The sequence below is a fragment of the Salmo trutta genome, chromosome 17 (assembly GCF_901001165.1).
Source record: "Salmo trutta chromosome 17, fSalTru1.1, whole genome shotgun sequence".
In the NCBI taxonomy this organism is placed as follows: domain Eukaryota; kingdom Metazoa; phylum Chordata; class Actinopteri; order Salmoniformes; family Salmonidae; genus Salmo; species Salmo trutta.
The window spans coordinates 32098932-32115913 of record NC_042973.1 but is presented as its reverse complement, the minus strand read 5'-3'; the positions used below and the strand labels follow the sequence as shown (position 1 = coordinate 32115913).

The 16982-nt window shown below is 41.7% G+C and overlaps 1 protein-coding gene across 1 annotated transcript in view; it reads right to left on the bottom strand.

The window, feature by feature from the left end:
- Positions 1–6297, bottom strand: part of LOC115152047 (voltage-dependent calcium channel subunit alpha-2/delta-1) — a 131039-nt gene extending 124742 nt beyond the window's left edge. Inside the window, exon 1 of the mRNA XM_029696518.1 lies at positions 5878–6297. Within this exon, the coding sequence (XP_029552378.1) occupies positions 5878–5966 (89 nt within the window). The 5' untranslated portion in view covers positions 5967–6297. The remainder of the gene's footprint in view (positions 1–5877) is intronic.
- Positions 6298–16982: the final 10685 nt, after the last annotated feature.

Genomic DNA, 16982 nt, shown 5'->3' with positions numbered 1-16982 from the left:
AGGTATTTGGAATGCAAGATTATACATGATAGTATCATGTCTACTCCCGTTCCTCCACTCCGGCGTTTGATGTCGCCGGTTTACTAACCATCGGTCCTGGCATTCATCATTATGTGCACTTGGCAATCATCATCACGCGCACCTGCACTTCATCATTAGGCACACCTGGACTCCATCACTTCACTGACTACCTCCCCTATATCTGTCACTCCCTTAGTTCCATTCCCCAGGCAGTATTGACTATGTGTTTCATGTATAGACGCTGCTCGTGTTTGTCATATTGGTCTATGTTCCGTTTATTACTTATCTCACCACTTGCTTTCCGACTCCCAGCGTATACGTTACAGATAGTCAGTCAAATTTCAACCAGGAGAACATATTTTAAACAATAGTGTTTACTTTCCCATCGTCTTTAGAGTGAATTTAGTCATTAGAATGTGATGTGACTTTCCATGCCTATTATTCAGACCAGTGTTAGGAATGTCAGTCACCTCGCCTACATTTTGGCACAACTGAACATTTGATTCAAGAAATCTTTTCAATCGCATGGTGTTGTTGTTATTCGACTGTGTTGAGTTAATTTGCAATAACTCTCAGAGAAAAAGACGTTGGAGGGGCCTCACTATCATATTTCTCAGCAAGCTGTGTTGCAGGTCAATTTTTACAATAGTTAGTTTTAATATATGTTTCTTCATGCACATTGATTTATTGATCTTATACTATACAAAGATGAATCATTTACATTTTTCTAAACGAATCTAATCCGTAAGAGGTTGGATTTATTGCACCCGTTACTGAGATGGTTGTTCCAGTTTAGATGGTTTCGGTAGTCTCCTTTGCATTTCTTGTATATCCTCCCTCTGGCTGGATTCCAAAAGGATTTAATAATCACGTCACAAACCAGGAAAGGCAGACTGTGGAAATACAGAGAGAAACAGGACTGTGCCCATCGTACACCCTCTACCACATCTCTAGACATAATAGCGCAGCGATGTAACAAGTCAACATACTGAGGAATTGGCAAGGTGCTAAACCGCAAGATTTTCTAACCTGCTTGTTATTACAGTCAGGGGTGAACTAGGACAATAATTTGGCCTTGGCATTTTATCCACACCAGCCCACTTCACTGCGCACGACGGCAACCCATACACACACCCCATCCCCACACATACACCCTGACCCTACATACCCTACTTACGCACAGGCTGTGGTGCTGACACATAACACTGGCAGTACAGTACAGCGTTTCTCAACCATCTCTTTACCAGTGACTTGCGAGACATGTTCCCCTTCCTCTTTTTTAACAAGCTCATGTTTTAAACAATTACAATATGCAAAAACCCCACTGGAGATGCAACTCACCGTGATAACTGTGCCTCTGCTATACCCATTGTTTTATCCTCCCTGTTGTGCCATCTACAGTAGCTGTTTCAGCATCTTCTCTGCTGTTACCCTGTGCTTCTTCTAGTTCTCTGTCAGGTTGTCTGCTTAAGCCTTATATGTTATAAAAGCCAAGCTAACAACTTAGGCTATATTGCAAATTAGTGTCTGCCATGTGTTCCCCTACATTAACACCGACCCTAAGTGTTACTATTACAGGGCTCCAGACAAACATTTTCCCCTGGTGTCACTGTTGCCTCTAAACTTTATCGTTTGTGGCACCAGCCCATGATTTGGTCAGACCCATGAGTAATCATCTTATAAGTAATTCACAGTCCTTTATTAAGAAGTACAATAAATCGACTACTGAGGTATTCAATAATTAAGTTATTTCATCTAACACGCCCAAGCAGGAATACATGATTCAAGATATTTTGATTTGCAATCTAATCCAGTGATTGTCATGAATTTTAGGTTGACAATAGACTATAGTTCCTATATTATACTTTCAAAATAGGACTCCAGAACTTCCAGATTGTTTTGTTTTGTTCAATAGAGATGAATTACATACATATTTATGTGCATTAACTAATATCATAGGCTAATTAATTTGCGGTTCAAAACATGAGGAAGGCAAAACTTTAAACACATTAACTTGATCGCTAACTCTAAATATAATACCCACTGCTAGTAGCCATGTATTCATCCAACAGTAAATATAATGTCCTAAAAATCTTTGCAGTTGTACTCTTCTACCCATGAGACCTATAGGCCTATGGGTTCCATGTGTAAAGGGTTAATAAAGGGTTTGTAATATACATTATTAACAATTCTTTAACCATTTGTACATGCATTATAAACCATTAATAAATGGGTTATAAGAAATTGGTCAAACCAGTGTGATAGCCAGTCAGTGCTTGCCAAATAGTGAGACACTATGTACCTCCAGCTATTAACCATATATACACTTACAAATGTGTATTATATTGGACCCTTATGTACCATCATGTAACCTTATTTTCAATGGTTGTACAGTTAAACAATAGTTATTTTCTCACTTTTGGGTCTGATGCATTGTTACTCTGTCCCAGGAACAGAAATGATTGGTTTTCAGACCAATGGTCTTGCCCCACGTTTGAAACGTAATGATGCGTTGGTAAACTTATTTATTAAAGAAATGATGGCTTTATATCAAAATCTCAGGCCATATTATTGGTGTAGTTTGCTGGTTTCTGAAAAATTCCTCCGACATGACATTGTGAGATCTGCCCACCTGTGAAATAAATACAACCTGGAATGTGCCCAGAATGTTGTGTTGACACTGACATCATGTGACAGTGCGTCGTGAAGAATGATGATGGACGTGGCTATGAGAAGTGTGCAAAGGCCAGACAGAAGATATTGCGCAAATGAAACGTTGTTCACAAGACACAAATGTTGACAGAGTAGGGAAGGTAAATTCACTTTGCAATTTGTTTCACTTTCAAATACAGAAGTTCTGCTGGATGATATGGCATGCTGCTCAGCTAGTTAAGTAGATGGCTAACATTTGCTATTACCTCTGTCCTACCTAGCTAGCTAGACATTTACATTTTAGTCATTTAGCAGATGCTCTTATCCAGAGCGACTTACAGTAGTGAATACATACATTTCAATTTCATGCATTTAAAAAATAAATAAAATTGTACTGGCCCCCCGTGGGAATTGAACTCACAACGCTGGCGTTGTACACACCATGCTCTACCAACTGAGCCACAGGGAAGGCAAAGCTAGGGAAAGCTAGGAAATATTAGCAAGCCACCTAGAATTAGGTAAAACCTAAAACACTTTTTTATATAGACATTCTGCTAGACGATTTGAAACAAAATAATCTTTGACATGATATAGCTAACTAGCTAAGTAGATCACATTTGCTGGCTAGCAAGCTAACTAGCTAAAATCGACATGACAAGTTTCCATGCAATTTGTTTAGATAGCTTTTTAGGATAAGCATGCTAGCTAGCTAGTTATCTAACCTTAACTTGGGTACGGTCTCTATCTAGGTAGCTGGTAAGTTAGCTAGCTATCTAGCATCCTCTGTCAGCACTATAACATGAGTGGTTCTAATTTTAAGACTAACTTACTAACTAGCTAGTGGATTCGTACAATTGTGATAACTAGCTAGCCCCTTTCATCTATGGAAGCTATCTATTAGTGTTAGCAAGTCATGTGAAACACTAGCTATTATTATTATTAGTTAGCAGATGATAACATAACTAGCTAAGCCTAAATGGTAGAAATCTTGATAATGATGATAGTAGAATAATGTAGCTAGTGACTATGCTAAATTGTCATGAATACCTCTTCTCTCCCACACATTCCCATACAGTCTCAGACTCTAGGATGGGAAAATGCTTAACAAGAAAGAAACTGATGAAGACAGAAGAGGATCATGCGACACTATGTTGTACTTTAAATGGTTAATCTGTGATCAATTTCTATTCTGGTTTGTAATGTTAAAAAAGGGAAGAAAACGATGCCCCCTGTTTGTCTGAATTAGCAAGATTACTCACTATACCAATAATAGGCTACAGATTTCAGTCACTGCGATTAAAATTGTTTTACCAATGTATCCTTCTTTACATTCAATGTTGTTCTTTTTATTTATTGCAAGTATGAGGAGATTATATACTGGTATACATTTTTGCAACTTAATTCTTCAGAGTCTAAGACATTGGTGGAGACGGGGGTGCTAAGCTGACATATGGAAATGTTTTAAGATGGTCATACTATGAATAATTTAGTTATTTGATTAAGAATTTCAGGACCCCTTTGGGCATATAAAAAAATAATTGTTTGATAAAATATAGATTTTGGCCTTTACTACTAATAGAAATGCATTGAATAACAAATTCAGAAATGGAAAAAAGGACAGTCAAAAATAAATAAATAAGAAACATGGTTTTGAAGTCCCTGCCCTAAATCTAGGAGACATAAAAACTCAAGACTGTTGGAACAGCATTCCTCAGAAAGGTGTTTGAGAGAATGCCAAGAGTGTGCAAAGCTGTCATAAAGGCAAGGGTTGGCAATTTGAAGAATCTGCTTAACACTTTTTTGGTTACTACATGATTCCATATGTGTTATTTCACAGTTTTGATGTCTTCACTATTATTCTACAATGTCGAACATAGTAAAAATAAAGAAAAACCCTGGAATGAGCAGGTGTGTCCAAACTATTGACTGGTACTGTATATATATTTTTTACACTTATTTGACCCTTTTTTTGGGCAGGCACAAAACTACCTTCCATTCACTTTTTTAAGCTGGTATTGGTTACCTTCAGATGAGTCACGTGACACCATTAGTTTGTAGCTTAAACTGTTAGCTATTTGGAAAAAACTGACCAGTTATTGCACTATTTTGACCAATGTAATATAACTGTTTATTAATGCATTTACAAATTATTACATAAACATTAAGAACATAATTAGAACCTCTTTATAAACCCTTTACAAATTGAACCTTATTGTAAAGTGTTACCGGCCTGGGTAAACTCAATGACCGGTGCACACTCCATATCTCAAAGCCATATAAAATATATTGGTTGTTAAATAGTTGCTATTGAGCTGGAGATTGAGCGTTGAGAAATAAAAAGTTTACCTACAGAATGCTGAGAGCCTTCTCTCTACGACAGGGACAATGGGATGAAGCTTCCAAAGCTGTGTTTTCCCACAATTGCATTTTGAAATGTTATATGATCAGAACACCTTTTTCTCTTGAGCGCATGAGGGGAGAGGAGAGTTGCTCGCTCATCACTACAGCAGACCCCAGCTAGTGCACAGGCACAGGACAGACAATTTCATTACTGGAATCATGAGGACAATGCATTTAACTTTTTGACCATATCATGGTCAAATCATATCATGGTTTTAGCTAAAGTTTTGAGTGAGGTGACAATGTAAAATGTGTTTTTTCTACATTTACATGCACCCTTTCTGTTTTTTACTGTCCATGATCTTGGCTGTCTAAATGAAGACTGTGGGAGCAGATCTCCTTGCTGATGCCACAGTTACCTTTGAATTTGAGTGTGCGTGACCTAAGCTCAGCCTTTCAGAAAATCAGGCTGCCCCATCTTGGTAGAGGGGCCGGCCGTTGCCTATTGATCAGTCAAAGGCTCATTATAGATTAGTATGACAGAGAAATCGTGGGAAAAAAAAAATAAAAATACATCTTAACAATCCCATGGGCAGCTGGCCTTAACAAACTTTTAATTGTTTTATTTTTATATTTAAAAAAATGTCCAGCCCATATAGCATTAGCCAGAATTGCCAGATGGCCAATCCGCCCCTGATTACAGTATTTCCTCACATACCATTGTTTTAGTTCTTCACCATTAGGAATCACACACACATCACACAAACAAATAATTAATCAGTTTCACTTACATCAGAGTCACACAACCAACAACTGGGATTTGACAAGCTAGGCGGAAATTTGAATGGTAGCAAGCCTACTTACATGAGTTGTGTTGGAAACTGCGACGGCAGACAACTATCCGACGATAACAACAGTAAAATCAACACGGCGTGTGGTCTGTAGGTGTCCATTGCCAGGCATCTACTCCCCGACCAAACACACACATGCACACTCACACGCTGCGCCCCCGCTCCGTCTCTCTCTCCAGCTGTATGAGTGTAGAATGGTCCACGCCAAGCGAGCAGTTTTTGTCACACACTCGGAAATAATAACCCAGCCCCGCCACAAATAATCTGATCAACTGTCAACCACACCACGCTCTAACAGGTACCGGATTTGTTATTTATGTCGTCTCGCTCGCTCTCTCTCAACCACACCAGATTTTACTCGGTTTCATGTAAAATAATTTCTCTGGGAGTCTTTAATATAATAATTTGGGGGCTTTTAATGCCCCAGCCCTCTAACCTCAAGGCTACATCAATCCCCCAGACAGACAGACAGACAGTGTGAGTGACAGGTAGCAGTGGACTGATAGCCTGGTGACTCACACTAAATTCTTCCACTGCTCTGTCGTTCGCTACATACTTTAGTCTGAGACAGGGGCGGTTCTGGGGGGGAGGGGGGCAGTGCCCCTGTGACAACAATTTTGGACCCCCTTGTGGCCCCCCTAAATGTGGAGTATGAAATAATCGTTATTTTTTTACATCCGTTATTAGACAGTGGCAACGCGGAACACTAATGATTATGAACATGGTCTTTTGCCTGCTAATGCCTGCAATGCAGTGAAGAAAACGATATGACAACAATAACGTATAATGTAACTGGCCCCTCTAACAGTACAACTGGCCCTAGCTTGGCCCCCCCAGTTGAAATGGTCTAGAACCGCCACTGGTCTGAGACTGCCATAATTGAAGTTGTTTATGTACAAAACAAAATCATCAGTAATTGCATCGTCTCTAAGCAATCAGAGTATCAAAACCAATGACGGATTTTCAAACCGCCACTTTATCCACATGTGTTCTGGCTTTGGCCCAACCCATTGGTTTCTGAAACAATTAGATGGCCCCGAATGTGTTTGGTGAAGGGTCAGGGAGGTACTTAATTCTAGACTCATTGCGGAGAAAAAAACGAATATGCTTGGGCGTGGCGTAACGTTTGGCCAGAGCAGGGAGTCTGGGGAGCCAGGCCAGTGGACTGATAGCTTATTGAGCGCACCATTGAACAGACTGTTAGATATAGTGATTTATAGCATGGGTGTTCAACCTTTTCTTGCCCAGGGACCCACTCCCAGAAAAACCGCCGACCCAGGAACCCCCATCATACATTAGCAAAACATTTTCTTGTCTTATCATCAGGTGACTGATAATGGAAAGGATAAGTAATCAATATATTAAAATTAATAGATTTGGTAGATAGTTTTTCATTTTTTCGATCTGACCACATTATAATTGGAAGAGGAAATGCAAACATATGTGGCCCGATTCAGGATACTAGGCATATGTCACAAGTCACGACTTCACAGGAGAGCCTTTTGAACATAAACATTTTTTAAACATCAAAATGCGTTGTTTGGCAGAAATGCCTTCTCGAACATGTGAACTTTCATGTACCTTAATATTAAATGTGTATGTCATCTTTCTCTGTTTAGCCACGGAGAAAAGCAGCAACCTTCCCGCTAGTCATGATTGTATTGAGACAATGAGTGGGCTGGAGATACCGAGAGATGAGTTTGGATTGGTCTGCGGTGTTTAAAATGAGCTGCTCGTAATGCGTAGATAGTCCTTTCTACTGCAGTTTTTCCGAAGGATATACAGTTGAAGTGGGAAGTTTACATACACTTTAGCCACATACACCCCAGACAAAAACTGTTTTTCACAATTCCTGACGTTTAATCCTAGTAAAAATGTTCTGTCTTTGTCAAGTTCTGACCAGTAAAGGGGTTATTTGTTATTGTAGTTTGGTCAGGACGTGGCAGGGGGGTATTTGTTTTATGTGGTTCGGGGTGTGTTAGTATATGTGTTTATGTAGAGGGGTGTTTGGTTAGAGTATTCCGGGGTTTTTGGTTTATGTTCTATATTTCGTATATCTATGTTCTTTCTATGTTGTGTATTTCTTTGTTGGCCTGGTATGGCTCTGAATGAGGAACAGCTGTACATCGTTGTTGCTGATTGAGAGTCATACTTAAGTAGCCCTGTTTTCACCTGTCCCTTTGTGGGAAGTTGTTGTTGCACTGCTGTGTGTTAGCCTGCAATACTGTTCGTTCGATCGTTTTCTTTTCTTGTTTAGTAAGTGTTCAAATAAAGTTAAGATGAGCACTCAACCCGCTGCGCCTTGGTCCATTACGTATGACGACCGTTACAGTCTTAGGCCAGTTAGGATCACCACTTTCTTTTAAGAATGTGAAATGTCAGAATAATAGTTGAGAGAATGATTTATTTCAGCTTTTATTTCTTTCATCACATTCCCAGTGGGTCAGAAGTTTACATACACTCAATTAGTATTTGGTAGCATTGCCTTTAAATTGATTAACTTGGGTCAAATGTTTCAGGTAGCCTTCCACAAGTTTCCCACAATAAGTTGGCTGAATTTTGGCCAATTCTTCCTGACAGAGCTGGTGTAACTGAGTCAGGTTTGTAGGCCTCCTTGCTCACACACGCTTTTTCAGTTCTGCCCACATATTTTCTATAGGATGAGGTAAGGGCTTTGTGATGGCCACTCCAATACCTTGGCTTTGTCCTTAAGCCATTTTGCCACAACTTTGGAAGTATGCTTGGTGATGGCTTTGTCTATTCGGAAAACCCATTTGCGACCAAGCTTTATCTTTGTCCCCATATGCAGTTGCAAGCCGCAGTCTGGCTTTTTTCTGGCGGTTTTTGAGCAGTGGCTTCTTCCTTGCTGAGCGGCCTTTCAGGTTATGTCGATACAGGACTCGTTTTACTGTGGATATAGATACTTTTGTACCTGTTTCCTCCAGCATCTTCACAAGGTCCTTTTGCTGTTCTGGGATTGATTTGCACTTTTCACACCAAAGTACATTCATGTCTAGGAGACAGAACACATCTCCTTCCTGAGCGGTATGACGGCTGCGTGGTCCCATGGTGTTTATACTTGCGTACTATTGTTTGTACAGCTGAACATGGTACATTCAGGCGTTTGGAAATTGCTCCCAAGGATGAACCAGACTTGTGGAGGTCTACACTTTTCTTTCTGATGTCTTTGCTGATTTCTTTTGATTTTCCCATAATGTCAAGCAAAGAGGCACTGAGTTTGAGGGTAGGCCTTGCAATACATCCACAGGTACACCTCCAATTGACTCAAATGATGTCAATTTGCCTATCAGAAGCTTCTAAAGCCCTGACACAATTTTCTGGAATTTTCCAAGCTGTTTAAAGGCACAGTCAACTTAGTGTATGTAAACTTCTGACCCACTGGAATTGTGATACAGTGAATTATAAGTGAAATAATCTGTCTGTAAACAATTGTTGGAAAGATTACTTGTGTCATGCACAAAGTAGATGTCCTAACTGACTCAGGATGTCTCAAGCTTTCATCCATGTATACAGGTAAGAATCTAGCTACAGATTCAGATATTATACGTTTCTAATTTTGTCAGAAAGTTGTTTTCATTGCAAGCTAAAGCTTGCTGTTAGCTAGCCAGCTGCAGTCCGATGTCTGGCTTGCTAACTAACAATGAACCTAATATTATTTGGTTAACTTTATCTTGCTCTGACCATCGGTTTGTATTGCTAGTGACGTTACTCTATGGATTGGGATTATATTTCATATTTTTGCTAGTTAACGTGACATGTCTAAACCAAAGAGCCCAAGTTAAAGCTTGCTGTTAGCTAGCAAACATCAGCTGAGGTTAGGTGACTGGCTTACTAGCTAACATTAACTTATGTGTATGAAGTGTGTGTAATGTTAGTGTAGTTGTCTCAGAATGCCATTTCACATTGCTAGTTATAACCTAATGTTAGCTAGCTAACTAGCTAACATTGAACCTATTGGTTAGCTTTAGCTAGCTATGACAATTGGTTTGTATTGCTACTTAAAGCTTGCTGTTAGCTAGCCAGCTGACGTTAGATGGCAGGCTAGCTACAGTAACTAATATTCCCTGTGTGAACTGTGTGTAGTGATATCTCAGAATGCCATTTTGCATCTATTGTATAATAATGCTAAAATGTATGTATATATCTGGAATTTGTCTTTCAGCATCAATCAGTACAACATGCCTAACTCTAATCCACCGGTCATACAGTCATCAAAAAGAGTTGGCCCAAGCAAGCAAAGGCAGCAGCGCAGTCATCAACTACATGCACCATTTCTTCACCAACTACAGAGTTGGGAAAACACCTGTGGACCTGCAACTGTGATAACTGCAATGGCCAAAACAAGAACAAGTTTGTGCTCTGGTATTGTGCCTGGTGGACCATGCACAAGCTCCACCACAATCTAGACCTTCCTGATCACAGGCCACACCAAGTTTGCCCCTGACTGGTGCTTTGGCCTCATCAAGCAGCGCTTCAGAGAGACCAGAGTGAACACTTTGTCTGAGATTGCGGGTATTATGAAGGACAGCACTGTGACAGGGGTCAACATCCCACAGCTGGTTGGACTGGAGGATGGTACGGTGCTGGTGGAAAGCTATGGCTGGCAACAACACCTGACTCCGTACTTCAGGCCGCTTCTACAGATCAAGCAGTAGCAGCACTTCAGGTTTAAAATTATTTTCATTGTATGAGGTTATTCTTATCTAAACTTGGGAGGTGAATTGATGTTGTGCAGGGTTGTAATGTCTTCAGATTTTTTGTTATTCCCTGTTTTACAGCTTCGATGTTCTGGAGCCTGGTGTTGTCGCCAAGGAGCGTTCGGACTGTCGGGACCAGGTTTCAGCTGCTACGCATCCTTCCTCCCATAGATGGTCTGCCTGTAAAAGCACCACCTGGACTGGACACAGCTAGACAAACGTATCTTTTTGACAAGATCAGAGAGTTTTGCGAGGAAGAGGCTATGGACATCACATGCCCTGCACCAAAGTCAAGGGCAGGACAGAAAAAGTCTCTCCAAATATATAGATTCCTTTGTTCACGCGTGGTTTGGACGGACCAGTCATCAGCACTATCTGCAGTGCCTTTATTCACATGACTCTCTCCTAACACACACGCCATACGTTGCTGATACAATTTTTTGAATCCTGCTGCTCAGCCCCTTTACCCTTGATTGTATGCATATACCTACCTCACACATCACTGATATCGTCAATATTTATATTGACACTATCTATTTCTGATTTTGCTAATATGCAAGTAACCATTTGTCTGTATCGTTTACACCTTCTGAAGAGACTTAGCAAAATATTTGTATGTGTGGTCGTAACATGATTTTGTGACATACCCCAACAATATCATGTGACCGTATCAAGTGTCCACCACATAAATATATGGCGCATGCATCTGTTCATGTACTGTACATGTGCACCTCACTCAGGTTTCAACTCAGGTTGCATGGCCTTAACTTATGTATGGAATACTGTGATAAGGGCATGTGTGACAGTATATAATGTATGCTAATGTACTGGTGTGAAGGCATTTGGGCAGGGGTGTAAAAATACTTAAGTACTAATTAAGTAGTTTTTTGTGGTATCTGTACATTACTTTACTATTTTATATTTTTAGCTACTTTTACTTCACTACATTCGTAAAGAAAATAATGTCCTTTTTACTCAATACATTTTCCTTGACACCCAAAAGTCTTGTTATATTTTAACAGGAAAATTGTCCAATTCATACACTTATCAAGAGAACATCTCTGGTCATCCCTACTGCCTTTGATCTGGCCGACTCACTAAACACAAATGCTTTGTTTGTAAATTATGTCTGAGTGTTGGAGTGTGCCCTTGGCTATCATCAAGAGAAAAAAAAAGAATTGTGCCGTCTGGTTTAATATAAGGAATTTGAAATGATTTGTACTTTTACTCTGACAATTTAGTACTTTTCCACCACTGGATGTGGCTGAGGGTTATAGTATTTCTTTCACATGACCCATCAATGTAGACAAGTGTGTCTGGGTAAGTGACTAATATTTATTTAAAAAAATATCTGGACACTTTACCTGGAATTGTTGTTGTAGGCTACTACCACTTTTAGTCATAATCTTTACTACACTACTCACTGTTTAGCACATGACCTCACATGGGAATCCTTAGAGATGGATGGGGCTGGCTTAAGAGAGGTATGAACAATGCTGGGGCAAACTTGGTGTGGCCTGATGCTAAATCTCAAGATGGCGTAGCAGTGCAGACGTGTTTTGTTCGTCCTCTCGTGTACTTTTGTATTTTTTGTATATATTTCAAATTTTATTTTCAATCTCTTTTCCATTTTAATTCAATTATACCTTCCGGTAACCTGCCTCACCCAATGTGATACGGAACCGCTATTATTTTTAAATTTTAGACCTTATAGCAAGAACCACCTAGCCATCAGAAGCTAACCAGCTACAAGCTATTTAGTCATTGTTAGCCACTACTAGCGGCCTTTACCCTTCTGCACATATACCAGCCCTTTTTTTAGCCTGGATAATACTCACCAGCCTACCAGTATCGGACTGTCTCTCCACTACAACGCCGGATTCCTGCCGTAATCCCAGGACCATTACTCCTGATCTTCACAGCCAGCTAGCACCCACCGAGTTACCTAGTACCGACGCTATCCCTGAGGCCCACCTCCCGGCCTACTCAGTTGTTAACCCGGACTCCACCCAAACACAGCTAGAACCCACTACTCCACCGGATCCTCGCCGTAAGCTCTGGACCTTGGCACCGGATCACCGCTGCTACCGCGTGGCTATAGTGGCTAATGCCCCTGCCCTGAAGCTAACACCAGTTAGTCGTGAGCCAGGCGCATCTCCCGGCTAGCAAACTAAATTACTACAACTACAATACCTCTTTCGCCATCTGGCTTGAATCCTTGTCGACACGGCGCCCCGCCGCACCACCACGACTGGTCTGCCGGCGAATACTCCATCCGCTGTGCCTTCAACCGGCCTCCGTCAGAAGTCGGAGCAGACGCTTCTACTAGCCCCGGGCTACTAACTTTAAACGCCGTGTCGCACGCGTGCTAGCGTAGTAGCGACTACTCCGCGGCTTCCCTGTTCCATCTATTGCTGGCCCCTGGACCCTATGATCACTTGGCTACATAGATGATGCCTGCTGGACTGTCCATTAATCACAGTACTCCATTCTGTTTTTATTTTTTGTTTATCTGTCGGCCCCAGCCGCAAACTCTGGCTCTGTGTGTAGTTAACCGACCCTCTCTGCCCAGTCATCGCCATATTACCTGTTGTTGTTTTAGCTGATCAGCTGTTGTTGACTCACCCGTTGTTGTCTAGCTAGCTCTCCCAATTTTCACCTGTGATTACTTTATGCCTCGCTGTATGTCTCTCTCAAATGTCAATATGCCTTGTATGCTGTTGTTTAGGTTAGTTATCATTGTTTTAGTTTACAATGGAGCCCCTAGTTCCACTCATCATACCTCTGATACCTCCTTTGTCCCACCTCCCACACATGCTGTGACCTCACCCATTATAACCAGCATGTCCAGAGATACAACCTCTCTTATCATCACTCAGTGCCTGGGCTTACTTCCGCTGTACCCGCACCCCACCATACCCCTGTCTGCACATTATGCCCTGAATCCATACCCAGAAATCTGCTCCTTTTATTCTTTGTCCCCAAAGCTCTAGGCGACCAGTTTTGATATCCTTTAGCCGTACCCTCATCCTACTCCTCCTCTGTTCCTCGGGTGATGTGGAGGTAAACCCAGGCCCTGCGTGTCCCCAGGCACCCTCATTTGTTGACTTCTGTGATCGAAAAAGCCTTGGTTTCATGCATGTCAACATCAGAAGCCTCCTCCCTAAGTTTGTTTTACTCACTGATTTAGCACACTTCGCCAACCCTGATGTCCTTGCCGTGTCTGAATCCTGGCTTAGGAAGGCCACCAAAAACTCTGAGATTTCCTTACCCAACTACAACTTTTTCCGTCAAGATAGAACTGCCAAAGGGGGAGGAGTTAGCCTGCAAAGTTCCGTCATACTTTCCAGGTCTATACCCAAACAGTTTGAACATCTAATTTGAAAAATGAATCTCTACAAAAATAAGTCTCTCACTGTTGCCGCCTGCTATCAACCCCCCTCCGCTCCCAGCTGTGCCCTGAACACCATATGTGAATTGATTGCCCCCCATCTATCTTCAGAGTTCGTTCTGTTAGGTGACCTAAACTGGGATATGCTTAACACCCCAGCAGTCCTACAATCTAAACTAGATGCCCTCAATCTCACACAAATTATCAAGGAAACCACCAGGTACAACCCTAAATCCGTAAACATGGGCACCCTCATAGACATTATCCTGACCAACTTGCCTTCCAAATACACCTCTGCTGTTTTCAATCAGGATCTCAGCGATCACTGCCTCATTGCCTGTATCCGCTATGGGTCTGCAGTCAAATGACCACCCCTCATCACTGTCAAACGCTCCCTAAAACACTTCTGCGAGCAGGCCTTTCTAATCGACCTGGCCCGGGTATCCTGGAAGGATATTGACCTCATCCCATCAGTCGAGGATGCCTGGTCATTCTTTAAAAGTAATTTCCTCACCATCTTAGATAAGCATGCCCTGTTCAAAAAATGCAGAACTAAGAACAGATACAGCCCTTGGTTCACTCCAGACCTGACTGCCCTTGACCAGCACAAAAACATCCTGTGGCGGACTGCAATAGCATCGAAAAGTCCCCGCGATGTGCAACTCTTCAGGGAAGTCAGGAACCAATACACATACCAATACAAGCAGAAATTTTCATCCTGTAGCTCTAACACCAAAAGGTTTTGGGACACTGTGAAGTCCATGGAGAACAAGAGACAACACCCCCACAACACCCCACAACAAGACAACACCCCCACGCAGCCACTTGCCCGAGCCTCCCCAGCTTCTCCTTCACCCAAATCCAGATAGCAGATGTTCTGAAAGAGCTGCAAAACCTGGACCTGTGCAAATCAGCTGAGCTAGACAATCTGGACCCTCTCTTTCTAAAACTATCCGCCGCCATTGTTGCAACCCCTGTTACCAGCTTGTTCAACCTCTTTTGTATCGTCTGAGATCCCTGAAGATTGGAAAGCTCCCGCGGTCATTCCCCTCTTCAAAGGGAGTGACATCCTAGACCCAAATTGTTACAGACCTATATCCATCCTGCCCTGCCAATCTAAAGTCTTCAAAAGCCAAGTTAATAAACAGATCACTGACCATTTCGAATCCCACCGTACCTTCTCCGCTGTGCAATCCGGTTTCCGAGCCGGTCACGGGTGCACCTCAGCCACGCTAATGGTTCTAAATGATATCATATCCGCCATCGATAAAAGACAGTACTGTGCAGCCGTCTTCATCGACCTGGCCAAGGCTTTCGACTCTGTCAATCACCGTATTCTTATCGGCAGACTCAATAGCCTTGGTTTTTCTAATGACTGCCTCGCCTGGTTCACCAACTACTTTGCAGACAGAGTTTAGTGTGTCAAATCGGAGGGCATGTTGTCCGGACCTCTGGCAGTCTCTATGGGGGTACCACAGGGTTCAATTCTCGGGCCGACTCTTTTCTCTGTATATATCAATGATGTCGCTCTTGCTGCGGGCGATTCGCTGATCCACCTCTACGCAGACAACACCATTCTGTATACTTCTGGACCTTCCTTGGACACTGTGCTAACAAACCTCCAAACGACCTTCAATGCCATACAACACTCCTTCCATGGCCTCCAACTGCTCTTAAAACCTGTTGGGGATAGGGGACAGTATTGAGAATTTTGGAAAAAATATGTGCCCATTTTTAACTGCCTCCTACACCAACTCAGAAGCTAGAATATGCATATTATTCAGGTTCAGGTTTGGATAGAAAACACCCTAAAGCTTCTAAAACTGTTTGAATGGTGTCTGTGAGTATAACAGAACTCCTATTGCAGGCAAAAATCTGAGAAGGTTTCATGCAGGCAGTGGCCTATCTGACAAGGAGTCGTTCTTCTTGCCTCTGTTTATAGAGTAAGGATCTTAGCTGTAACGTGACAATTCCTAGGGCTCCAATAGGCTCTCAGAACCCGGGAAAAACAGGAACGATGACGAGGCAGCCTCAGGCTGAAACAGATTATCGCCTTTTCCAAGTGTCCCATTAGGTGACAATGGAATGAGGCGCGTGCGCGATTCGCCCCCGTGGAGAAATTTCATTCAGCTGTTTAGCTTATTGCAGATTCCCGGTCGGAATATTATCGCTTTTCTACGAGATAAATGGCATAAAAATTTATTTTAAACAGCGGTTGACATGCTTTGAAGTACGGTAATGGAATATTTAGACATTTTTTGTCACGCCATGCTCGTGACCGTGATTTAGTATTCTGATAGTGTCTAGAACACATGAACAAAACGTCGCTGATGGAACATAACGATGGATTATTTGGGACCAAACCTACATTTGTTATTGAAGTAGAAGTCCTGGGAGTGCATTCTGACGAAGAACAGGAAAGGTAAGCCCATTTTTCTTATAGGAAATGTGATTTTGGTGAAGGCTAATCTTGCCGGGTGTCTAAATAGCTAGCCCGTGATGGCTGGGCTATGTACTTAGAATATTGCAAAATGTGCTTCATCCGAAAAGCTATTTTAAAATCGGACATATCGAGTGCATAGAGGAGTAATGTATCTATAATTCTTAAAATAATTGTTATGCTTTTTGTGAACGTTTATCATGAGTAATTTAGCAAACTGTTAGTAAATTCCCCGGAAGTTTGCGGGGGGTATGCTTTTTCTGAACGTCACATGCTAATGTAAAAAGCTGTTTTTTGATATAAATATGAACTTGATTGAACAGACATGCATGTATTGTATAACATAATGTCCTAGGTGTGTCATCTGATGAAGATCATAAAAGGTTAGTGCTGCATTTAGCTGTGGTTTGGGTTTTTGTGACATATGCTAGCTTGAAAAATGGGTGTCTGATTATTTCTGGCTGGGCACTCCTGACATAATCTAATGTTTTGCTTTCGTTGTAAAGCCTTTTTGAAATCGGACAGTGTGGTTAGATTAACGAGAGTCTTGTCTTTAAATAGCTGTAAAA